Raw genomic sequence first — 26,877 nt, 5'->3', positions numbered from 1 at the left:
TGTGTGGAGTTGTACCCCTCTAATCCTATGGTTTTGTTAATGTCTCCTTTTTTAAATTAAAAATAAAAGATGGTCCTGACACATCTGTAGACTAAACGTTCCCTCTTTTGTCCTTTTATACATCAGGTATACTTTAGATGCTGTTCTAAAAGCATTACAGTATATTTTGCATTGTTTTTAAAAGGATATGTCTGTGTGTGTATATTGTCTATGTATTGTAACTCTACAAGAAATACAGCATTAGGGAGTTCCCCTAATGAAATATCCACCCAGTCACTTTCCTTCAGGCTGTCAGTGAGGAATGGCTGTGTTACCTGAAGTGAATTGTAGTGACCCCTTACTCTGGAGGGAGCCCAGAGTTGGAACAAAGTTTTATAAGTAATACACTGTTTGCTTTGTAGCACTGATAATTAACTCCAGTCTTCGAGTTTGTCAGATCCAGGAGGCTAGTTGTTTTCCTGGGACAAAGGTATTTTCAGAGGAACTGATCAAACTATTATTATTAATAATCTCACTACTGAGGCATCTCCAATTCTTTTGTGCATTTGCAGATACCAAATATATCAAAGTTTTATTCTGAAAACTATGGAGGCATGCAGGAACAAAGCAGCTTATAAGCACAGTGTGTTTGTGTGTGTGTGTGTGTGTGTGTGTGTGTGTGTGTGTGTGTGTGTAGGGGAAGGTCTTTCCTGGCTAGGGCACACTTATTTGGGGAAGAATGCTGCCTCATTCTTGTAGGAATACAACTCCTCAGGAAAGGGGTCTCCTAAAGAATGGTAAATAGAGGCCTTAGAGGTAGCCATGACTACAGCATCCTACTGTTAATAGATTGTTTTCTTGATAAGGCTATCAACACGCTCCTTGAAAAAAGAACCAAGAAAATCTCATAATAATTGCAGACAGAGGCTACTAGCAAAGGAGAAGAAAATTTGCCCTTTGCTTTGGGGGGAATCAAAGGAAAGAGGAATTGTGATAGAAGCTAGGGAAAAGCTCTCCTCTTATATCTGTATTTATAACATCCAGTTTCACAACAATGGATACAGTATTATCAGTTTTTATTCTCACATTTGCTCTATACTTTGCCTGTCTTGGATTGGGTGTCATAGTGACTAGAAGACATTGTCATTTGGAAAAGGCCTGGACTGAATTGTTTTCCATGGGGAATAGTAAATGGCACAGCTTACATACTGCCTAAGGGGGCTCTGCCCTGATGGAGCAAGCAGCCTTCAATCATAAGGCTTTCAGATAACATACAGGATATTCAGTTCCATTTGAATGTTTGTAGATGGAATCATTATTTTAGTATAAGTATGTTACATATATTTGTTGGAACATATACTAAGAAATAATTTGTTTTCAGTCTGAAGTTCAAGTTGAATTGTGTCCTATATTTCTATTTACTAACTCTGAGAACTCAATATAGGGTAGAGGTAGGTGCTTTAAAACACTACACCAGTCTCCTAGTAGCTGTCCACAAGTCACATGTGCCTGACCTCTGTCTTCAACACAGATTGTCTTAATAATGGAGGTTAGCCCTGTGGCCTCTAGAAAACTTCTAGGAAAATACTCTTGTCCTTTTTGGGTCTCTTACAGTCTCTATTCACTGCATCCACATGAACAGGCTTAACTTTGACCTGAGACAGCACCTTGTATAGTTTGATAGGCACATTTCAGTGCAGAGGAAGTAATGATAACCTGGGTGATTGGAGTAGCATGGTCTCCAAGGTGGAGGACACCAGTTTAGGTGGGCATTCACTCGGGCCTCTAGGTCACTCTGTGCAGGCTGAGCATTGACTAAGAGGCAGCCCAGTGGGCTTTGTGTGCAACAAAAAGGAAATTAAAGCAAACCAAACTTGTTCTTCTTTCCCCATATTCCTCCCACACCTCTCTCCATACATTAGTAACTCTCCTGTTCATCCATTCCCTCCACTAAGCATTTTATTAATCCAAGGATTAGTGGATTTGAGTTTGTGCAGCCCCTGGATTGAAATAAACCTGCAAACTATTCTTTCAAAGTGCTTCTGTGCTAGGGCAGGGAAGGAGAGGGACTTAGCCTCTCCCCCCAATTTTAAAATCCATTAATTTTATATATTGTTTCAGTCTTTAAGAAATTAAAAGAAAAGCAAAACAATAAAGATTCACAACAAATCTGACATCTGTGTAATACTTCAGAGCTACTGAACAATTCCCTGTATAACATTTCATTTAACTCTAACAATTTAGGAATTGTTGCAATATCAGGGGACAATGTGACTTGCCTAAGGCCTCCAAGTGAGTGACTAGGCTGATTTTTTAATATTCAGGCCAACACTTTTTTTTTTTCATACTATGGAGAAGAAGGCATAGTCTAAAAAGGGTTGTGAAATTTTCTAACTTTTTCTGGGAAGCAGTATAGTAAAATGAGGTGGCCTAGTAGCCTCTGGTCAAAGGACTAAGGATTATTTTACCTTTCTAGGAGTTCCATTTATCTGTTCCATAGTCCCTATGTCCCTATGGTGAAGAGATAAAATTTGGTGGTAGGTGAGAGCTATGCAACTTTAACTCTGTGATGTGATAAAGCATCATAAAGTGGTAAGAGACAGAGAAGAAGAATATAATCCATTTTGTTTTCAAGGAAGTATTGAGTTGGAAGCCAGATTCTGGGCTTGGGAAAGCACAATTGAGTTAATATTTGGCAGGAGATATCTACATTTAAGGGCAGTGCCCTAGTGGGGCCCAGAGACAAGGTGTGGAAGTTACACGGGTTTCCTGGTACCTTGACAATCCTGGGGTGGTCACATGTTCCCTAGAGGCTTCCTCTTTCCCCATACACTCACCATGGGGAAATCCCCTCCAGGCAGTATAAGAAGCCCCTGGGTTCAGTGCAGAAGCCAGCAACTTCAGCCAAGAGAACAAGATGAGGCTGGAACTTCCTTGCCTGCTAACCTTTTTTCTCCTTGTCTCTGTTACAGGGGACTTGGGGGACTTGGAGCCTCTGATCCCTGGCCCTAACTCACATTTCTTTCCAGGTTCCAGTTCTCTTCCAGATTCTACCACCTTTTCGGGTTCCAGTTCTTTTCCAGGCCCTGGTGTAAGCTCTAACTTCATCTCAGAATCCGGCGACAGCTTCAGTTCCAGATCTGTTCCCAGCTTCAGCTCCAGCTCAGGTCCTATGTCCAAGGTGAGGAGCCCCCAGAGTCTGAGATATGTCCTTATTTCTCCTCTTGCTCTTTTATTTTATTTTTTTTTGTGGGGGACATGAAAATGATTCCATAGTTGTTAGATCTGGGCACTCAAGAAGATTTGCAACTCCTTTTGTTAACTGTAGACAAACTGGAAATGAATGAAAACCTGAGTGCAATAATCAAATTATCAAGAGAAATGATATGGAGTTTTAAAGATGTTCTTAAACCTGACTGCATTCTAGAATGAGACAGAGCAGGTGGGGAAATTCTTGAAGCAGGCATGTTGAGGTTCTATCCCAGAATGAAAAGTACTAGGAAAGGGCTAACTTCAGCAAGTGCTTCAGAAAGGTCTATTCAGTTGATTGGCTTCCCAGATGAGACCCTTCAGAAGGTGAAGAACAAAAGAGCAACCCTCTTCCAGGGAGTGAAGCTACATGCTGTAGCTAGAGCCCTAGATAAAGTAATTTGGGGCTGAGAAGTGGTTCATCTGGTTCACATGCTACCATGTTCAAGGATCCAGGTTCAAGCCCCTGCCCCCACCTGCAGGAGGAAGATTCAAGAATGGTGAGGCAGTGCTGCAGTTGTCTTTCTCTACCCCCCTTTCCTCCCAATTTCTCTGTTCTACCAAATAAAAAAAAAGAAGATTTTTTTTTCTATTAAGCTAGCAAGTTATAGAGTGCAAACTTTGTTGTCTCATACTCTTCATGATCACTCTGCACGATGTTTTATTTTCAGGGAGTATAGATGAAAACTGCTTATTTTTAAGAGGACAACAGTTCAGGAATCATGAATACACACAAAGAGTTGTTGTAGTCAGAAATCAGATGCATCATTTAATCCCATGATAATAAATCATTTCTTATGAACTAGTTTCATATGAACTAGTTAGCAAGTTTTAGAAAGTGCACTTAAGCGTGATAACTTATTTTGAAGCTTCATCACTACCAGAAACCAGGCATGATAGTGAGGTGATCAGATAAAATAATAGAAAGTTAAAACATAGGTCAAGATGCAGAGAAATCTAGAAAGCCTCTTGACTGGCAAGGAGATAAATAGAAGTAGATAAGGAATGATAGTTAAATTGAACTTAGAGGTTTTAATTTCCTTCCTTGTTTACTTATCTCCCTCTAGTGAGTCAGTATCACAGCTCCAACATATATGTATATATATAGCAAACTAGGTGTCACTTCTATTATAATCCCAATTTTCTAGGATTGGCTGTCAGCTTGATGAGCACTTTGGAAAGCATTGGAAAACCCCTTTATAACTGTCATTGAGTAAGTTCCAAACATATCATTTTCTGTACTTTGAAAAATGTTGAGTACCATTATTTTATGCCTGGAATCTTTGCAGTCACTTAGACGTGACTGCTGATTAGAGCCAAATGCAAACTTGAATCATATATGTGAATCGAACCTTCTGCTGTAGTGCTCAAAGCACTCGTCATGCCTCATATGACACCCTCCAAAGGGTTTTCATTTCACACACAAGAAAAAGCTTCATGCTTTACTACTCACAAACTAATTGGCATAATTGGGATGATGAGTCATGTGATTTCATTATCAGGCTTGTTAAAAAAAAAAAAGACACAACTCTCATAATGACGATGGACAGGAATATGGTCTTATTCTTTCTCTAGGACACCTGAACTTGGCATATTAAAGACATCAGCAAATGTTAATTAAGCACATGCTGAGTATGAGCCTATCAATGGAGGCTATTTTATGGGGTACATCTGACAAGAACAGAGGATCCTATTTGCTGTATACAAGGGGGAATCACACAACCTTCCAGAGGTTAAGGGACAAGATCCGCCTTTCCTCCCATTCCCCCGGTTGCTCTCACATAGAATTTAGGCACTGCAGAGAGACCCATCACCATTAGCTTCATTGTCTTTGAGCACACGGAACAAAAATATCTCTAATGGGAAACACTGATCAAACTTATGGGCCATTTTGATGTCAGCTGAGCACACTGGAATAATGATAAAGAGGATAGAAGCTGGGGAGTCCATTGTTCTGGGACAGAGATGTTCTGTAGAAGTTGGTGGAATGGCTGTCAGCAAGGCTCATTGTTATTTGCCTGCCTTTCAGGTGAACTTCAAGGCTAAAAGTTGTTAACTTGTGGTTTCTAGTTGATTGTCTAGAGACTTCTTGGTGATGGCCACCGTTTTCTGAGTTGACAGAGCTTTTCAGATAATTATAAATAAGAATAGTCCAACCAGGGGCCAGGCGGTAGCTCAGTGGGTTAAGCGCACATGACACAAAGTGCCAGAACTGGTGTAAAGATCCCGGTTCATGCCCCTGGTTCCCTACCGGCAGGGGGTCGCTTGACAGGATGTAAAGCAGTTTTGCAGGTGTCTATCTTTCTCCTCCTCTGTCTTCCCCTCTTCTCTCGATTTCTCTCTGTCCTATCCAACAACAATGACAGCAATAACAACAATAACAACAACAACAATGATAAAACAACAAGGGCAACAAAAAGGAAAAAATGACCTCCAGGAGCAGTAGATCCGTTTTGCAAGCACCAAACCCCAGCAATAACCCTGGAGGCAAAAAAAAAAAAAAAAGAATAGCCCAACTTTGCTTTGTGAAGCTAATTAACCTGGTCTTGTCAAAATGTAATGCAAGTTATTTTTTGTTTTGTTTTGGTTTTTTGCTAGATGATATATATATAATATATATTCCTATGAAACTTGGTATGCTTTATCTGCAGTCTTTAGGGGTAACTAACCTGGTTAAAAGGAAGCTAGTTTCTCTGGCACATTCCTGGTGTGGGGTGTTAGTCTTTATTCATCCCTGGGAAAGAGCTGTATTTTACCTCTGCAGTCTCAGTGTTCAGCACAAGCCTACTTAGTCCTGTTCTTTCTCCCCAACTGCCACCTGTGTGGAAGTATTATTGGAAGAAAAAAATTAGGCTAATCTCAAGAATTTACATGGTTGCTTATATATACTTATTTTAGCAGTACTTCGGATGAATTAACAAGGAACTTAACTACACAAGTCGGATTTTTTCAGGTCATTGAGGGAATGGATCTGGAATACAGAATTATCGGGGCCAGGTGGTAGCTCAGTGGGTTAAGCGCACATGGTGTGAAGTGCAAGGACCGGCTCAAGAATCCTGGTTTGAGCCCACCTTCCAGGGGCTTACTTAGCAGGTGGTGAAGCAGGTCTACAGGTGTCTTTCTCTCCCCCTCTCTGTCTTCCTCACCTATCTCAATTTCTCTCTGTCCTATCCAACACAACAGCAGCAATAACAACAGTAATAATAACAGCAATGATAAACAAGGGCAACAAAAGGGAAAACATAGCCTCCAGGACCAGCAGATTCATAGTGCAGGTATTGAGCCCCAGCAATAACCCTGGAGGTAAAAAAATATATATATATCTAGATTCAACTTATCTGGGACTCATAGAGGTTAGCAGATATTAAATATTTGGATTATACAATCTCTGCTATACCCAGCTGACATCCTAAACTTTCAGAGGTGTAGCTTTTGTGTTTTTAAACTACTGTTCTCCCTGGGTTTCAGAAAGAAACCCTTCAGGCTGAGGTTCCACAGGTGAACTATAGACTCATGATCAGATGAGATCATTGAAAGGCACCGTCAATCTACTGCCAAGAGTTACTCTATAAAGCTGTAGAAGTAATACAAAAATGGTAATTGTGCTGGCATCCCCTTGGGGAAGTTCAAAAGGAACTAAAGAAAAACAGGATTTTTCAAACCTGTCATTTAAAAAATATGCAATGTCACCAAAATGTGAGCCTGAATATCTTAGCGAAACATTATATATTTTTACATGGCTTTCCTGCAAGTTTTAAGCAAAAAAACTTTTAAAAAAAATGCACAAAACCATCAAATTATACATTGTTCAGTTTTTAACAAATGAGTGCTTTGATTCCATGTTAAAAGAAGTTAACTATATGATTCCAAAGATTTGAAAAGATGTGAATTTACACTCTGTATTGTTCACTGTAAGAAATAGCTTTGATATTTTTTCTTGTTCTTTTTGGGAGGAGGAGGAGGGCTGAAGGTGGGATAAAAGTGAGGAAAAGGAAATTAGTAAGTAGAATAAAGGGAAAATGATATTTGTAATCATCTATTGTGTGCTAGGAACTTAGTTTATATATTATATTATATTATATTATATTATATTATATTATATTATATTATATTATATTATATTATATTTATTATATTATATTATTACATGACATGACATGATACTACATTACATTATATTATTACTTACTTCATCTTGAGTACAACCCTATGAAGTAGGTTATCTCTTGTCAGATAAATGGGAAGACTGTTCATACCCATTAGCTGGTAAAATTGAATACAAGCTTAGGACTTTTCACATCTTTATTTCCCTCTTCTTATGAGACAGTAATAATTTTCATAAAGACTCCTCAAGAAAAGAGAAACTTTGTTTAGGTAAAGACTGGCAAAGTGGTTTAACCTGATAAACAAGAAGTGGCTAAATACTTCAGTGTAGCTACCACCCATGAAACATGATGTTTTGAGCTTGTATCTACCATTTTACTTATGTATTGGACTACATTTGCTTGCCTCTAGGCATTGGTTTGACAAGTCAGTTTCTTTTATTTTTAAAAAATATATATTAGTGGGGAGTCGGGCTGTAGTGCAGCGGGTTAAGCGCAGTTGGCGCAAAGCACAAGGACCGGCACAAGGATCCCGGTTCGAACCCTGGCTCCCCACCTGCAGGGGAGTCGCTTCACAAGCAGTGAAGCAGGTCTGCAGGTGTCTAGCTTTCTCTCCTCCTCTCTGTCTTCCCCTCCTCTCTCCATTTCTCTCTGTCCTATCCAACAACGACAACAACAATAATAACTACAACAATAAAACAACAAGGGCAACAAAAGGGAATAAATAAATAAAATATTTAAATATATATATATATATATATATATATTAGTGATTTAATAATGAAGACAAGATTGTGGGATAAAAGGAGGTACAATTCCACACAGTTCCTAGAAACCAGAGTTTCACATTCCATCCCCTCCACTGGAAGCTTCCCTATTCTTTATCTCTCTGGGAGTATGAACCAGAGATCTTTATGGGGTGCAGAAGGTGGGAGGTCTGGCTTCTGTAATTGCTTCTCTGCTGGACATTGGTGTTAGCAGTTCAGTCCATACTCTCAGCCTGTTTCTGTCTTTCCTTAGTGGGTAGGGCTCTGGCCAGGACCCTGATGAATTCAACTGCCCAGGGAAGTCAGATTGGCATTATGGTAGCATCTGCAACTTGGTGACTGAAAAGCATTAGATATAAAGCAGAACAAATAGTTTAGTAATCAGGAAACTAAAGGTAAGAATATTGCAGATGAGATTTGGGGTTGTCATGTTAGAAGAAGCTAGGAAGTCTATTTTAGGTATATTACTAGGGGCCTATGACTTTAGTAATTTTTGACTGAACCCCACAGCTAATATGCAGGTGGACTAAGAGTATTGTCTGGGAAGATGGTGTCAGAGTTGGGAATAGGACTAGAAAGCTGGAGCAGGACAGAGAGTAGCTCCCAAGTATGGGAAGAATGTATAAATACCTGTAACTCTAGTTGCCAAAAGCTCATTTCCCAAATTGTTGCTGATACTGAATTTACTTTTGTTTGCAGTTGTTTTCCAATTTCACCGGCTCCAAGAATGACCATGGCACCTGCCAGTGTTCTGTTACCCTACCAGATACTACCTTTCCTGTGGAGAAAGTAGAACATTTGGAATTCATAGCTCAGAATCTGTCTGTGAAGTTTGAGAAAGAGCTTACTAAAGTAAGTATTTTTCTTGTTTTTTCCTCAGTCAACATCTTGTAAGAGCAAACTAACAAAGAAACAAAGCACTTTATTTAGGACTTTTATAAGCAACTGTTTTTCACAGTATCAAAAAACAACATGTTTGTATCCTATAGAGACTTTAGAATTTATTTCCCAGTACACCTATGGAGTCCTTCATAGCAGGAATAATAAAAGCACAGGAAGGAAATGACATCCAGATTATGCACACCATGAATAAGCTCACTTCACTGTTGGAGGAGGTACTCATGTAGTTGGAAAGTAGCCTTGCACTTTCTCTGTGAGGCCCTGCACTTCAATTTTTATTTTGTTTTCTTGCTTTTTCCTTTTGGTATTGTTTTTTCTTTCCCTCTAGTTTTGTGTTTTCTTCTGTCCTTTCCTCTATCCTCTTTAGAGTCCTCTCTCTCCCTCCTTTTCCACTTTTTCTTCCAATTCCATTTTTCTTTCCCTTTGGTTCCCTTGTCTCAATTCTTTGCTTTGTCTGTATGTCCTAACCTTTTCTTCTTAATTCTATTTATTTATTTATTTATTTATGCCTCCAGGGTTATCTATGGGGCTCAGTCCCAGCACTAAGAATCCACTGCTCATAGCAGACATCTTTTCCGTTTTGTTGGATATGACCAAGAGGAACTGAGGAGGATATAGAGAGGGAGAAAGACACCTGCAGACCTGCTTTGCCACTTGGGAAGCATCCCCTCTGCGGGTGAGGAGCCAGAGGCTTGAACCCGGATCCTTGCACAGGTCCTTTCACTTAATACTATGTGTGCTTAACCAGGTGCACCACTGCCCAGCCCCTCTCCCCATTAACTCCCCCCCCTTTTTTTTAACTTTTTGATCTTCTGTTACCTTTGAAAGACCCCCATACCTCTTCTTTCATTCCTTCACTCCCTCAAGATGATTCTTCTCTTCCTTCTCCTTCTCTACCTCCTCCTTCCTTCTACCTCTTTTTCCTTCTTCTTATTTTCTGTTTCTAATGAACTCTCTTCCTTTTTTCCCCACTCCTCTTTTATGGAGTGTTTCTCTATTGTCTCTTTAGGGATGCTAGACATTACAGATGTCTAGCATTAGATCAAAGCTGAAGATTCCTATATGAATTTCAATGAAGATTAATAGGTAATATCTAATAACCCTAATTTTATCCCTTTGATAACCACTTCTTGTTCTAGCCAGATGAAGTTTTCTTAAAGAATTTGCTTTTCTTTGGGCTGGTTAGAGCAATGTGATTTGGAATTCCAGTTCTGACCCCTTGTACTCTTTTAGCCACATTAAAAATCAATTAGGAAGGCTCCCATTTTCTGCACAGGTAAAATCCAAGCTATAATCATATCATGCATTATTTATACAACTCTATTAATTTACAAGGAGCTCTGACTTTACTGCAAGATTCAGAATAAGTTTTGTTGAGCATTTAAGCCTAGTTACCCTAACATCCAGAAGCTGTCCTTTAAGATAAAAATTATGTTGAGACTGAGAACCTACTTTCAACCTGAATTGGTATATAAATATCCTAAGTTTAAGTGAGTGTCCAGGAAAATGTGTTTGACTACTTTAGGAACTTTGCTTCTTAAGAAATAAAATGTCCTTGAATTAATCAGCAGAAAAGGCACAGCACTAAATTATAAATTCCAGTCATTAATATTCATGGTCTTATTCCAGCATAATCAAGTACTGATAAGAAGTTATGCATAAAAACATAACAAGTGGAGGAAAATCCTAGGTAAAGATCTTTTCAGTTAGAGTCATTTACTTTGAAATAGTGTAAGCTACTAATTTGCATGTCTTCTTTGCTGGCAGGAGTGTGAAGGGCAGTTTTAAACCCCAGGATACTCCAGGGAGAGTATGTAGCTTGCCAGGCTTGTGAGTTTGGGACATTTAATTCCAGACCTGTAAGGATCCAGTGGCAGTTTCCTTGCTAGTAATTGGCAGGGAAGAAATGCAGGGTAGGGAGCTGAGCAGTAGTGCAGTGGGTTAAGAGCACATGGGCCAAAGTGCAAGGACTGGCTCAAAGATCGAGGTTTGACCTCTGGTTCCCCACCTGCAGGTGGTGGGGGGTGGCTTCACAGGCGGTGAAGCAGGTCTTCAGGTGTCTATCTTTCTATTCCCCCTCTGTTTTCCCCTCCTCTATCAATTTCTTTCTGTCCTATCCAACAACAATGATAGCAATGACAACAATGATAAACAATAAGGGCAACAAAAGGGAAAAAAATGGCCTCTAGGAGCAGTGGATTTGTAGTGCAGCCACCAAGCCACAGCAGTAACCCTGGAGGCAAAATTAATTAATTAATTAACTAATATCATGCTATGCATGAAAAAAATTCTATTATAGTCTAGAAAGTATGAATAACAACAATAACAATAAATACAACAAGGGCAACAGAAGTGCGAAAAAATGGCCTCCAAGAGCAGTGGGTTTGTGGTACAGGCACCAAGCCCCAGCGATAACCCTGGAGTCAAAAAAAGAAGAAGAAATGCAGGGTAGGTCGAAAAATAGTTCTGAAGGTTAGTTAACCAGGACTACAAAAATCTGTGATTGAAGCCTCAGAATGGAATTGATGAGGGCAGGGGAAGATAGCATAATGGTTATGCAAAGAGACTGTCATGCCTGAGGCACCAAAGTCCCAGGTTCAATCCCCTGCACCACCATAAGCCAGAGCTGAGCAATGATCTGGTAAAAAAAAAAAAAAAAAAAAAGAATGGAATTGATCTACCAGATAAAATTTGCATAATAGGTTTTGTGTGACAGCTTATAAAAACAATAGTAATGGTAACAGCTTTTGCAAAGTGTTTCCAGTTCTGATTTGCTCTCATGCAGTGCTGGTATTCCTAGGTCTAGACCAGTTGCTCTCCTTCCCATTTAATTAATTAATTAATTAATTAATCCATTTATTTATGGTTTTGATTCCAGGATTATCACTGGGGCTCAGTGCCTGCACTATGAATCCACTGCTCCTATGGCCATTTTTTCAATTTTTTTTTTGAATAGGACAGAGAGAAATTAATAGGGAGGGGGAGAGAAAGGGAGAGAGAAAGAGAAAGAGAGATGCCTGAAGACCTACTTCACCTCTTGTGAAGTGATCCCCCTGCAGGTGGGGGGTCAGGGCTCGAACTGGGATCCTGGCATGGGTCCTTGTGCTTCATACTATGTGTGCTTAACTGGTGCATCACTGCCCAGCCCCCTCTCCTTTCCATTTTAGAGATGGAAAAACAGATACATAGAGGTAAAGGATTGACAATGGAAAGGATTCATAAATGGATTACAGAGTTTCTTAAATATAAAGATCATCCTTGGCTATTAAATTAAGCCAAGGAATTTGGATCACTGGAATAGTCCAGTTCTCTTTGCTTTTGGCCATGATGTTATCATCCTCCACTGTAGATCCAAGACCAGATGCAGTAGATCAATAAATAATGCTTTCAAATCTGAAGTTATCTCTTCAATGGAGGATTTTGGAGTTTTCAGGTGAATTATTACAGCTGTCCCTAGGTTGCCTGGAAAATTACCATTTATCTAGAGGCCTAGGGGAATGCCTGTTTGGGCAGGTTAGTAGAAAAGGATTTTGACTGCCTTACACTGATTCATGATCTGTCAGTATTCATAGAAAACTGAGAGCTGCCTCTAAATAAGATGCTGAAAGCATTTTTTTTTTTTTTTACTTTTCTGTTGTTTATGATATGTCCTCTTGTGACTGTACTTAGGAAGGGGATAGAAGCCCAGTAATTTCTTTCTCTGTAGAGCTATGGTCCTTGGGGAAAGTTATTTAACATGACACATTTGTTAAAAGATCCTCATGCATGAGAAGGTTGAGCCAGCCTGGGAGACATTTAGGGAGCCCATAAACAAACATTGATTAAGCAATGTTTTGTGCAGTGAAATAGAAGAAACTGAAAGGTCAGATTGAAGAAAAGCCTGAAATTTGCCTCTATAATAATTGCTGTAATTTATAGAGCATAAATCACACTAGGAACTTAATATATAGCATCTGTTGTCTTCTACCATCAATTTATAGAAGGAAAGCTCGGCTTAGAGAAATTAAGTGATTTGTCCACTAAATATGTGAATTTAAACTCAGTTGGATCTACCTCCAAAGTGCTTTGTATATCTCTGTGGTCAAATCAAATTCAGTTAACCTGGTTGATTTTATTTTTAAAGATATGTTTAAATAACAGTATGTTACAGAGTACATTTACTTATTTCAAATCATCTAGTAATAGTTATGATCACAGATTTGGGGAGACTGATAGAATCATGAGCCAAAGGAATGTTCTAATTTAGTAAAGAAAAATTTAGTGATAGTCAGGTGCCAGTTACTGCATCTTTATTTATTACAAGACCACATTTGTTACATGGGACAATACACACTCAAAAAAAATAAATAAATAAATTCAGAACAAGTAAGAGAATGGAAACTGAGTGTTGTCAGGCTGTTTTGAAGACAAACATGGATGGGTCTTCCTGCTCAGATTGTAGGGATATGAGCTTTGGGTAAAGATGATAACACAATAATACATCCTGTTGGGACAAGATGTATATCCTATTAAACATTTCTGAGAAATTTGGGCAACCTTAGTTAAGTTTTCAGCTTTCAGAATTGTTGGTATTGGCCCTCTCGGTGCAATAGATATGTATATGTGAATAGTTTATGCTAATAATGAGCTAATAAGGTTCACACTTTTTCTGGATCAACTTCAAATTCTTTCTTCCTTGGATCACTTTAAAGATGATTTCAGTTTTCCCTAACATATTTAAGCTTTTCTTTAAATGTCAGTTGAAAGAAACTCAATTTTTTTCCTAGGCCAAATCTTCAGAAACCCTTAATTTTGTGGCTGAACCCAAACACACTACAGATCCTCAAGGATAGCAAACTCTAGGTTACACTTCGGTTTTCAGCGAGAATTTGGGAAACCACATTTTATTTAGCAGAGATAGTGGATGAATTACTCATCTTTTGTACAACAGCTGTGATATGCCACCAAAATGTTCCAGGGAAACTAAGGGTATTTCATGTGTTTAGAGACCTGGGAAGGCCAAACCCGACAAGAAAATTTATGGATTGGCACTTTATTATTATGTTATAATTATTTTTTTTGTCCAAGGAAAAATTTTATGCCTGACTTTTGTATAAATTTAAACCTGCACACCTTATATCTGTTTTTGTACTTTGAAGGAGACTTTTTAGGATATATATCCCAAAATTTAAAATATATATACATATTTAACTTTTTTATCCACCAAGATGTCACCAGCCTTATTGGCTTTCAAGTGATGGCACATCTGATGGCAATGAGTATCTGTTGCCTGAGGAGATGCACTAGCAGTGCCAAGGGCTGCATTTTCAACTTTCATTAAAATCCTTTTTGCCTGAAGCCCTAGCCCTTTAGGTCTGCAACCTAAGAGTCAACTTCGATTTGTATAGCAGGGGTAAGTGGAAAGGCTGAAATGACAGAAGTTAGGACTGCTTTTGGTATTAGGATGAGAGGCCAACATCTGGCTCTAAATTTATCCAGGCACAATGGATCAGCTACTTGACATTAGCATAGTTTGGGGAGAAGTATCACATCTCTCTCTCTCTCTCTCTCTCATATAAACCCAGCAACTTTTAATGAGCAAGCTCTTAAAAAGCCATGGCATTTCTTTTACATCAGATACAGAAAGAACCACCAACTGTGTTTATTGAAATATCCATTTGGAGATTCCAATTATACACTAAAACACCAAGGGAATTTTTGGAAGTATTTTAACTTAACGATCAGACATTCAAATATATGCAACAAATGTATAATTTAAAGGTCTGATTGCAATAATCAGTTCTTGGAATAAACGTGGATGCACTAATGAAATGTGCAGTTGCATGTACACTCACATATTGTGTACCAAGTTGGGCTGTTATGCCACTGTGTGAAAGACATAAAGACTCAAAATTCATTGCATATGGCTGGTCTAAAAAGGAATTCTACTCAGTGTATCTTCCCCTTTCATAGGAAATAATTAGATTTACAGCAATGATTCTAAACAAAGGGATGTAGAAGTGGTGATTTTGCCACCAAGAAATATTTATCAAAGTCTGGATACATTTTTGGCTGCTACAACTTAGACCGTGGATATGTGCTATTGGTATCAAGAGTGCTGGGTACAAACATCCTACAGCATACTGGGCAACTGGAACAAGGAAGAATGATCTAGTACCAACTGCCAATAGTTTTGAGGATAGGAGGATGGGCATTATAAAGAGGGCATAAAACAAGAGTTTCTGAATCAAGCCAGCTTATTTTGAAGAGCTAGTATTTTAAAGCAATAAATGGAGGTGCAAATGATGATTCTGAGGCAAAAATGATTTTCATTTGAGGCAAAAACAAAACCTATATTCATATCTCCACTCCCATTGTAGTAGTACTAAGTTATTTTGGGAATTATGGAAATAAACCTGGGATTTTTTATTCCTTTTCAGGTGAAGGAGTATGTCAAATTAATCAGTGTATATGAAAAGAAACTCTTAAACCTGAGTGTCCGAGTAGAAGTCATGGAAAAGGATACGCTTTCTTTAACTGAACTGGACTTTCAGCTTATTAAGGTTGAAGTGAAGGAGATGGAAAATCTGATCCTACAGTTAAAGGACACTTTTGCTGGAAGCTCAGAAATTGTTGAGCAACTGGAAGTGGAGGTGATGATGAGTGTGTTCTCTAGTGTACTACTAATAAATTCTCTTTAGTCAGAAAGGACTGCAACCAAGATATGAACCTCTCTCTGACTTCGGATTCTGTACTCTCTCATCACCATATGAGTATATTCTGTGTTCTGCTTTGAATTGATGCCCGTTTTTGTATAGTGATTTAAACATTTCAGAAGATGCTGACAAAGGAGCAGGTATAGTCCAATGGTCAGAGTCATACTCTGGAAATTTATGACCTTTCAGCACTTCTGGAAAAGAGATGGCATCAATCTAAATGACTTCCTGGCCAGCCAAGAGCAGGAGTCTTCTCTGTTCTGGTTTTATTTTCATTGGAACTAGAAAGCCACAATTTAACTGACTGTGGACTTGATATGTTCCCCCCCCTTTTTTTTCCCTTTTCTCCTTTTGACTTATCCTGTGATTCTCCCTGCCCCCTGCCCCATCTACTTCTCGATCTTTCTTAGGACTTTTCTCCACATAATAGCAACCCTCCTTGAAGGAATTTTCTGTACTTATTTATGTTTTAGTGAAACTTTTTTTAAAAAAATTATATACATTTATTTATTTCCCCGTTTGTTGCCCTTGTTGTTGTTTTTATTGTTGTTGAAGTTATTATTGTTCTTGTTGATGTTGTCCTTGTTGGATAGGACAGAGAGAAATGGAGAGAGGAGGGTAAATAGAGAGGGGGAGAGAAAGACAGCACCTGCAGACCTGTTTCACCGCTTGTGAAGTGACTCCTCTGCAGGTGGGGAGCCGGGGGCTCGAACCGGGATTCTTACACTGGTCCTTGCACTTAGTGCCATGTGCACTTAACCCACTGCGCTACCGTCTGACCCCCATGAAGCTTTTTTTAAAAAAAAAAAACTGCAGATTTGGTGTATTGCACCAAAAAGACTGGTGTGAGAGGTAGGGTCCAGGTCCTATAACTTGATGGCAGGTGAGGACCTAGTGGGGGCTGAATTATTACTGGGGCTGAATTATTATATGGAAAACTGAGAGATGTAACACATGTACAAACTATTGTATCTTACTCTTCTTTGTAAACTATTAATTCCCCAATAAAGAAATTAAAAAAAAACTGCAGGTAAGGCCATCGTATTAATGTTATGGTGGAGTAAGTTATGTCAGTGAGAATTACAAGCACAGTATGGCATGAGTTATACTTGAGAATTCTAGTTATATATTTTAGATTTTAAGTTTTCTCTGCTCCTCACCATTCATTAGAAACTTAATTACAATACAGCATGAGTAAACACGAGTTTATAAGGAGAAGACTCTGAGAAATGAACTTTAATGGGCATTTGTGAATGCTCAGGAAGAGCCTGTGCTCTATTATTAAAGCTGTTAAAATCTTTGCCATTTTCTTCTTGTCACACACATCTTTCTGAGATCTGACAGGCATTCACACTAAACCATGAAATGTATTCTTCCAAATGAAACCATTCAGAAGAATCTCGGGTGTATTCTCTAGCAATGTTTCACTAAGTGACAAATTCAGCTCTGTAATGTTTATAAAAGAAATCGTGCAATAACATAAAGTCACTCTGAATTTTTATTTCCTTAGATAAGGAATATGACTCTCCTGGTAGAGAAGCTTGAGACATTAGACAAAAACAATGTTCTTGCCATTCGCCGAGAGATCCTAGCTCTGAAAAACAGGCTAAAGGAATGTGAGGCCTCCAAAGGTGAAAACACTCCTGCCACACCCCCTCTGGCCTCTCTTGGTAAGTGGCTCACCTTCTCACCATTTGCCAGGCCCTGTGAGAAATGAAGAGTGGTGGGGTGGGGATTCGGGATTGACAAGGTGAAGGAAGAATGGGAGTTTTGAGATTCTGAGTTTACTCTTCCATGCTTCTAAACCTTCCTGCTGGCTTTTACATACCAACATATTATGGGGCCAACAGAGGAAAAGCATGAACGAGTTGATTTAAAATTAAGTACACATGGTACTCATATTCCCTTTGAATTTACTAACTGGAAAAACATCTCTATAGTGATGGAGTACCTCTCAGCAGGCTGAAGGAATGCTTCTGGAATCCCTGTGGCATCCTCCACATTCCATGGATTTTAAGAACTGATGGACTCATTTCTTTGATGAGTGCTTTGAATTGTTCTTTCCTCTTTCTCACCTTCCCTCCTTCCACTTTATTTCCCTTCCTTAAATGCTAGTAAAGACCCTGCTGTGTAGTGTGTCATGGGACTCAGTAAGGATTAAAGCCATGACGCCACACAGTTAGTACTTGTGGGTATATTCTGCCAGACTTCCTAGACTGATTTCCTGAAACACAAAGGGTGACATTTAGCTCTCTCATGAATCATCCTCAGGGCTAAGAGTAGCATAGAAGTAGAAATTCTTTAAATACCTCCCATGAATAGAGACAGTGGGATGTAGGGATCCAGACCATGACTTTGACACCTCAAGTACTGGGCACAGAAAAAAAAAAAAAATCCCTTTATTTGTAGAATAAAAGAACAATAATATCTACTATAGGGCTGCTGTAAAGGTTAATGAAACAAAACATGGGGAGCTCAGAGCTCTTTAATCATCACATTCTGATAACTGTCACTCATATTAATAATTGTCACTGAAGTGAAATCATTGCTGCAAACAAAAGTAGTGCTAGGTAACGTTCCCTCCAGGTGAACGCAAGTCAGTCACCAGTGTTCAACTTTGGTCTTGAGAGATGTCAGTGTCACAGGGAAGCTCTCATCAGTCTGAATGGATTAAATTTTTTTAAAAAAATCATACAGATCTTGCTATTTCCACTAATTCATATTGCTCACAGCCCATTTTCTTCTGTTTTAATGTGTTTCTGGATCTGTGTCAGTGTAGCTCTTTTCTTTAAGGCTTTGAATTAAACAATGTCATGTTATAAGCCTCTTCATGTTTTTCAGGGGGTCTCTCCTCCCTCTCTCTGCAGTTAGAAATCTATCATCGTGTGACATATAGCAGACACTTAGGACAAAGGCCATGCTCTGTCCTATGTAGCAAGCAAAGACTAAATTTGTTCAGCATCAACACTGTGAACATGCTTGGGGAGGAAGAGATCGGTCTACAGGGTTGGAGAGGGCCCTACAAGGGCAGGAGTTGAAGCAATGACAGCCCTGGTAATACCTGAACAAGTATTTTTCTATTTCTTTTTCTTTAACCTCAACCAACCTTCCCCACAGAATAGATTTTTTTTTTTTTTTGGCACAGTTATCTATGCATCCCTAAGAATAAGAACGTATTAAAACAGGCAAGAGCACTGAAGGGCATCTAAGTCAGGTCCATCATGTATCAGAGGAGACTTAACTGGTGAGGATATTGTTTTTTCCTGAGACCCTAGGTAGCTGCTCATAAGACTGAGTGTGAGGCCCCTTACCATGCAGGGTGATAGTAACTAAGGATGATGGCAATGTAGAAAGTACCCTACTGAGTTGCTTGGCTAGAAAACAAGGAATCTATTGCATTACTTTTGTTAGAATTTTTTTTTTTTGCTTGAACTTTCCCCTCAGTCCTCTTTCTGAGACTGCTGTGTGCTAGCCCAGCTGAGCTGTGTTGTTTAAGCAAATTGGACCCTGATTTCCTCTCACTTTACTACAGCCTTGGCTGTATCTGGATCCCTGCCAAGCCACTTGGCTCTCCTCCAGCTTTGTTCATATTATATTCATGATGTTTATATTAAAATGACTTTTTGTCATGTTTTCAAATCAATTTCTTTCACTTGCTTTCTTTCTGTTTGGATTGGTTGATAATGCAGAATTGGAAAATCCCCAGGCACCACAAAGTTGTGAGCCTGTGGAGACTTTAATTAAAGTTACTCACTATTATGGGACTTTAAAATCTGGCCTGTCTGCTTTTTTCACTGCAGAGTTGACAGAAAAAAAAAAAAAGACTATATGCAAGTCTCAGCTATAAGGTCATTCTGCACTCTCTTGGACCCTCTGTTGCAACTACAACTTGCTCTTAGACCCAGTGCATGTAGTTAGGATTCAATAAAATGTGCTTTTTAAAATTTGGTTTATGCTGCAAATGACATATTTTTCTGCTCTATTTCATAAAACTTGCCAAGCCACAATAATTGTCCTTCTCATTAACATTTTTTTCTTGAAAACAACTGACTTTTCTCTCTCTTCTTCCTAGCCTTCTTTCCTACATATACACAAAATGTGATAGAAATGCACAGGATTTTGTCACCATTGTGCTTAGAGATGCTTGACTTTTGTACTAACACATAGTAAGGTGCTTAGTAAATGGCTAGAGGTTGAATAGGATAGGAAAGATTCAGGGTGACCAACTAAATCCTAAGCTTATAAGAAAGTAGAGTGATAGGTAACAACTAGTTCTCAGTCAATTTAGTCATGTTATGGTTATGACCATTTTAATTGCCTAATTTCTCACAAGTCAGTTATATTCTCCCTTGATTCAAAATTCATTTGCCCAGGTGAGAAAATGCATTATGAGCCAAGACTAAGTTTCTTCTGCTAGCATATAATGTTTGATCTGAAAAACTGCTATTGACTATATTATGAAAAAGTTAAGTGAGATTATTTTAAAGTCTCAACACATGACTTCCCAGGTATTTTCAGAGTACTATGGAAATATCTGATGAACTGCATGGTGAAGAGATTGCCAATTAAGGCTACATTTGTGTGAAGGGCTCCTTATGCTCTGTTCTGTCCAGTGAATCCCAAGCTCTTTGAAAAAAAAAAAATCAGATATGTAGCAAGGTAGAGGACTGTTGTTTTATAAATAAAAGTTAGCCTTTCATTTCTTAGTTCCACAAGTATTATTGGGTGGTACTGTGTGATTGGCCCAATTCTGAGTGCTGAGCTTACCAACATGAGCACAGAAATATCTGAAGCCTCTATCCAGGAAGAGATACAGTCACATAAGCCTTCCACTGTAATACTGTGATGATAGAACTGACAGTCCTGCAGGGTAAGCATTATTACTTTTCTTTTAATATGAACGAGTGAATGGAGACTCAGGAGGGTAAATAACTTACTAAGGCCTATACATCTCATAAGCATTGGTGTCAGGATTTGAAGTGGAATCTTTCTGGCAGCATTTCACTCTGGCAGGCTGCCTTCGGTAGATGTTGTAGTAGAGAGCTGTACCTGTGATTCCTGGAGTGACAGAGAAGTCTCAACAACTCACAACCTGATTAACACCAAATTAGCTTTGCTTCTTGCTTACAGAGCTAAAGAGGAGTCTTATTCTCAATTCTATGCTGTGTTCTGCAAGAGGATGCAAAATGACTCACAGGTCTTTCACAGACCATGGAGCATGGCTGGGCAATGGATTGTTGTTCTAGTTAGTAGCTGTGCAGAGTTGGGGTGGGATGAACAAGGAGAGAAAAGAAAGACCTTGAAATGAAGCAAGGAGCTGGGAAGGGGTATGAGATAAGGGGTGGTGGGGAGAAGCTCAGCGTGGATAGAGTGAAGGGGATATGGATTCGACTGGGCTAGATGGTCAATGTGCACCCGACTGGTGGTCAGGTTTCTGGGTTTGCTGCCAGCCATAGTTTTTTGACTGGTCTGTTACTGCAATGGCCACAATGGGTAATGTTGATAGCGGTATCTTCTTCTCTTCTCTATTTACACTTCTTCCAACCTTAGCCATGACCCTAAAAATGGCTCAGAGGAGTTAGAAGATAAAGAAGGGTAACAAAAGGACAGAAGAGTCTTTAGGAACAATTGGGAAATGAGGAAAATATATTTAAGTGTGATGCAGTTTTAATATTTTGCCAGACATTATTATTATTATTATTAATTTATTGCCACCAGGGTTATTGCTGGGGCTCAGGGCCTGCACTGTGAATCCATTGCTCCCAGCAGACTGTTTTTTTTTTTTCCCCTATTTTGTTTTCTTTTTTTTATTAGGACAGATAGAAAGTGAGGATGGAGGGTAAGACAGAGGGAAAGAGAAAGAGACACCTGCAAACCTGCTCCACTGCTTGTGAAGCATGCTTGTGCAGGTAGAGAGCAGGGGCTCAAACCTAGGTCCCTGCGCATGATAATGTGTGTGCTTAACTGAGTGCACCACTGCTCAGCCCCTGGCAGGTAAATTTTTAATTTCCTGATCAACTTGTGAAGTGATTAGTCAATTACTATTATTTTTTTTAAAGATTTTATTTATGAGAAAAATAGGAGGAGAGAGAAGGAACCAGACATCACTCTGGCACATGTGCTGTTGAAGATTGAACTCGGGACCTCATACTTGAGAGTCGAAACCTTTACCACTGCACCACCTCCTGGACCACATTATTACTATTCTTATGTAGCACTACTACTACTACTATTTTCAAGAGTTTATTTTGATAAGAGTTTATTTATGGATTTCCGCATCTAAAACTGATTGTTTTCTTTAACTCCATGATAATAACCTGAGTTAGAAATATGTACCATAAGTTTTCCTTAAATATTAGATTGTCAGAAAAGTCTTGATGCACTTTTGCATAGAAAAACACAGGAAATTATGTCATGACTTTTCTGACAACCCAATATTTTGTTTCTGTTTGTTTGGAATATTTACTTTCAAGGAAGGTTTGATTCAATAAAACAAATAATTTTTAAGCCTTAACCTTCAGGGGAAAAATGCCATTCTTTTATATTCCTAGAATGAAATGTAGTTGAATAAATGAGTTCTCAGAAAAATATTTTAACCAGAAAATCCTGTTGTAGCATATGGAAACCTGACCAGTTTTTGTTATCATTAAATTGAATGCACCACTAACTTTATTTTAATAATTCATGCATTGTTTCATAAACAAAAGCAAACAAGCATTCATCTGAGAGATCACTTTTAGGAGAAGAAATAATAATTTATAATTTTATTTATTATTTCTTAGTGGAGAACAGTGCCTTGGCTGAACACACATTGCTTTTTTATTTATGAAATGGTGCATGCATTATTAAAATAAACCAGTGACTGTGTTCTGCTTAATGATATGCAAAATTATTTGAGGTTGGGTACAGAGAGGTTTCATTTCTCTACCTGTTGTATGGTTGGCTGGCTTTCTCACCAACTGCAGATTTATGAGAGCATTTAAGGAGCACATATTTAATTCCAGGTCCAAAAAGCCCCAGAAGATTAGAAAAATAAAAGCAGAATTTCTAGTAGTGGTTTCACCTCTGAGCTGTCTTTGAATGATGAAGGGTGATGGGCAGGGTGTGGGAGGGATGGGGAGTGTTAAACAAGGGAAGGAACAGGTTTGTCTGTTTGTAGGATACTGAAACTCAGAGACAAAAGCTGTGTCCATCTGGTCTTCCCACAGTACTACTCTTGAGCATTTCTTTGTCAAAAGAAAGAATTTATAAATGAGAGGAGTAAACAAGAGCGTCACTGTGACGCATGTGATCGCAAAGATCACACCTCAGACTGCAGAGTCCAACACTTTATCTACTGCTTCATTTCCCAGGCTGTTCTTTGGCACTTGTTTGCATTCAGCTTTTGGTTCCAGGTCACCTCATATGTTCTAGATGGCTCTGTGATTCCATCTAAGCATTTAAAATGAAATCCAGCTGTTCAGAATCTTTCTCCTCCTTCCTTCACCTGCTCTGCTACAGGCTGCAGAAGAGAAAATGACCTCAAATATACTTGAAGTTGAATTTTTGTTGCTACCCAATAAACTATCTCATTGATTTTTTTTTCTTTAAATAAGTGTCAGTAGCTGCAGACACTAGATTTTTATTTTTTATTTTTATTTTTTTAAATTTTTTATTTAAGAAAGGATTAATGAACAAAAACATAAGGTAGGAGGGGTACAACTCCACACAATTCCCACCACCTCCCATGATAGCTTTCCCATTCTCTAGCCCTCTGGGAGCATGGACCCAGGGTCGTTGAGGGTTACAGAAGGTAGAAGGTCTGGCTTCTGTAATTGCTTCCCCGCTGAACATGGGTGTTGACTGGTCGGTCCATACTCCCAGTCTGCCTCTCTCTTTCCCTAGTAAGGTGTGTCTCTGGGGAAGCTGAGCTCCAGGACACATTAGTGGGGTCTTCAATCCAGGGAAGCCTAGCCAGCATCCTGGTGGCATCTGGAACCTGGTGATTGAAAAGAGAGTTAACATATGAAGCCAAACAATTTGTTGAGCAATCATGGATCCCAAGCTTGGAATAGTGGAGAGGAAGTGTTAGGGAGGTACTCACTGCAAACTCTAGTGTACTTCTGCTTTCAGGTATATATTTTGCAGTAGTTTATGGATACGTGTGCACATAAGCTCTCTCTCACAGAAACTGGTGTATATCTAGGTTATGGGACTTTGTTAGAAAGTGAACTACCTGAGATGAAATTCGAGTGTACTATAAAAGGAAAGGTCTCACCCGAGTAATGAAGCTGAAGGGTTGTCATTCCACATGTGAAGTCTCTGGATACAGCCTGAGGTGAAGCATGTTGAGGTGGCAATCGTTGCTTTGGTTAGGTTGTGTTCGGCGGATGCAATATTATTTGGTTTGGATTGGGAGATGCATACGGGAAAGTGGGCCCTATCCGCGGGTTCCAGGACTGGGGGAAGTAGGGGCTCTATAGTGAAGATGTGAGGTTCCTGCTGTCTTAGGGTTCAAAAAGACAATCGATAGTTAATATTATCATCACATTATTTGTTAATTGGGTTAACTTTGAAAACTCATTGATTTTTTTAAGGGCATGTTTTAAGATCCCAGAAAATGTTCAACTCTTTGGATGATTATTATAAAAATACTAAAGTAATTTTATTTTATTTTTTGCAGCTCATAAATGGTTTGGTTTGGTAGGCATTTCAGAGGGAGTGCAATGTGAAGGGCCAATTCCGCAGGCTAGTCACTCACCCAAATGTTACATGGAATCTAGATTTTCTGGACTATTGAGTCTGGCTCCATTTGACTACATACATTGTGACAATGACAGTGTCAGAATGGGAAGGATGGCACAGTAGAACATAGCTTATGAACAGTAAAAACCATCTCATGACTACCACAAGATGATCACCAAGTTAATCATGTGATATGCTATGCTTCCTTGATAAGATTTTCATGACTTCTCTAGGCTGAAATCTGACCTTTATAGGACCATCTTTCCTAATGCTTAAAATATCATATTTAAAGTCTTTTCATCTGAGATTACCCTGGACCTACATTGATACATGATATTGATATGCACTTCAGGTCCTAATGTGGAAGAACAGAGAGACATGGAAATTTGCTCAGGGGAGTTGTTATTACTCCAGACTCTGATGGATATCACCTTCTGAACTTGTAGAAATAGAGTAGAATTTTAGGATGAGTGTCCTTTGACAACTTTTTTTTTTTGCCTCCAGGGCTATTGCAGGGGCTCAGTGTCTACACCACAAATCCACTACTCTTGGAGGCTATTTTTTTCCCTTTTGTTGCCCTTGTTGTTTTATCATTGTTGTGGTTATTATTGTTGTTATTGCTGTCCTTATTGTTGCATAGGGCAGAGAGAAATCGAGAGAGGAGGGGAAGACAGAGAGCGGGAGACCTGCTTAACCGGCTGTGGGAAGACAGAGAGCGGGAGACCTGCTTAACCGGCTGTGCTACTGCCTGGCCCCCACTTTTGCAACCTTTCTATAAGCAAAATAAAATCAGATTTGGAAAGTGCTTTTTGTTAGAGAATACATTAAATGCATTAAATATTCCTCTCTGCATGGGCCCTTAAATCTTTTAATGTGGCTTCTTTCATTTAATTTGGTCATTTTCCAGATTGAAAAGTCCATCTATGGAAAAAGAAGGTAGTTGTGTGGGTAGCTGACAGTAGGTTTTCATTAAGTAGGTTTTGATTTTTCCCCCACCTGAACCTCTGTTATCATTGACAAGGATGGTACTTAAGGATTCCTTTGGTTCTTAGCATAATAAATTGCTTGTATTGTGCCATTCATTTTCACTAAGAATGTCTTTATTTTCTTCTTTGTATAGGGAACTGTGGTCATGGTGGTGTGGTGAACATTAGCAAACCAGCTGTAGTTCAACTCAACTGGAAAGGCTTTGCCTATAAAGCTGGTGCCTGGGGTCGAGATTACTCTCCCCAGAATCCTGACAAAGGAAGATATTGGGTGACACCCTTGGAGACAACTGGGAGGTATTTTGAATATTACAGGCTCTACAATACACTGGATGATTTGCTAGTGTATGCAAATGCCCTTGAGTATAGAATTACTTATGGTCAAGGTGGTGGAACAGCAGTTTATAAAAACAACATGTATGTTAACTGGTACAACACACTGAACATTGTCAGAATTGACCTGACTAACAACAATGTAGCTGTGACTAGGAGTCTCCCTAATGCTGCCTATAATAATCGCTTTTCATATGCTAATGTAGGATGGCAAGATATTGACTTTGCTGTGGATGAAAATGGATTGTGGGTGATTTATTCAACTGAAGCCAACAATGGCAACATAGTGATCAGTAAACTCAATGACACCACTCTTGTGGTGCTAAACACTTGGCATACTAGGCAGTATAAACCATCTGTTTCTAATGCTTTCATGGTCTGTGGTGTTCTGTATGCCACCCGCATTCTAAATACCAAAATGGAAGAGATTTTCTACTATTATGACACAAATACAGGGAAGGAGGGTCGATTAAACATTATAATGCAAAAGGCACAAGAAAAAGTGCAAAGCATTAATTATCACCCTTTTGATCAGAAACTTTTTGTTTATAATGATGGTTATCTTCTGAATTATGATCTTGTATTTGACCAGGAACCCCACTAAACTGTTCAGAGAAATGAAATGTTCATAAAAATATGGCCTTCTTTACATAGTTAGATATGTACAGGGAGATACTGAAATGTTTCCAACTAATATTCCAGGGCACAGTTCTACTACATTACATATTTGTCTTACATATTTGCTCTGTTTTGATGTGTTCTCTTAGAAGCCATCTGCTTCTGGGATACATTTTCCTACTTAAATAAGGTCCTTCCAGGTTGGATAGGATTTTCAGAGTTCTAAGAGCATTATAGATCCTTAGAAACTTTCATTGATGTATCTGGAGTTTAAGGAAGTTAAAGAATGGTTTGCATGGTTTCTCAGAATTCTTTGTACAGGAAAGTTCAATGACCAGTTCTTCACTAGGCAACTGAGCAGTTCTTCCATACTTGAAAGAAAACAAAAGTTTAACTAGAAAGATTATTATCTGAAGCTCCTGGCAATCCCAGATCTCCAACTTTGTTTTTGTCATAGTAAATAGCAGCCATATCTGTACTTTACATGTTTTACATATCTATAAAATGCTGAATTTTCTGAAAA

The 26,877-nt window shown here is 38.8% G+C and overlaps 1 protein-coding gene across 1 annotated transcript; it reads left to right on the top strand.

The window, feature by feature from the left end:
* Nucleotides 1–2,853: 2,853 nt before the first annotated feature.
* On the top strand, nt 2,854–26,877 carry OLFM4 (olfactomedin 4). The gene is made up of 5 exons (XM_007524655.3): nt 2,854–3,160; nt 8,798–8,950; nt 15,418–15,630; nt 17,204–17,363; nt 25,538–26,877. The coding sequence occupies exons 1-5, from the start codon at nt 2,897–2,899 to the stop codon at nt 26,338–26,340; spliced, it is 1,593 nt and encodes a 530-aa protein (XP_007524717.2). The 5' UTR covers nt 2,854–2,896; the 3' UTR covers nt 26,341–26,877.

Source organism: Erinaceus europaeus, chromosome 5, assembly GCF_950295315.1.
Source record: "Erinaceus europaeus chromosome 5, mEriEur2.1, whole genome shotgun sequence".
NCBI classification, from domain to species: Eukaryota; Metazoa; Chordata; class Mammalia; order Eulipotyphla; family Erinaceidae; genus Erinaceus; species Erinaceus europaeus.
The sequence above is the reverse complement of the archived record's forward strand: the minus strand, read 5'-3'. Positions and strand labels throughout refer to the sequence as shown.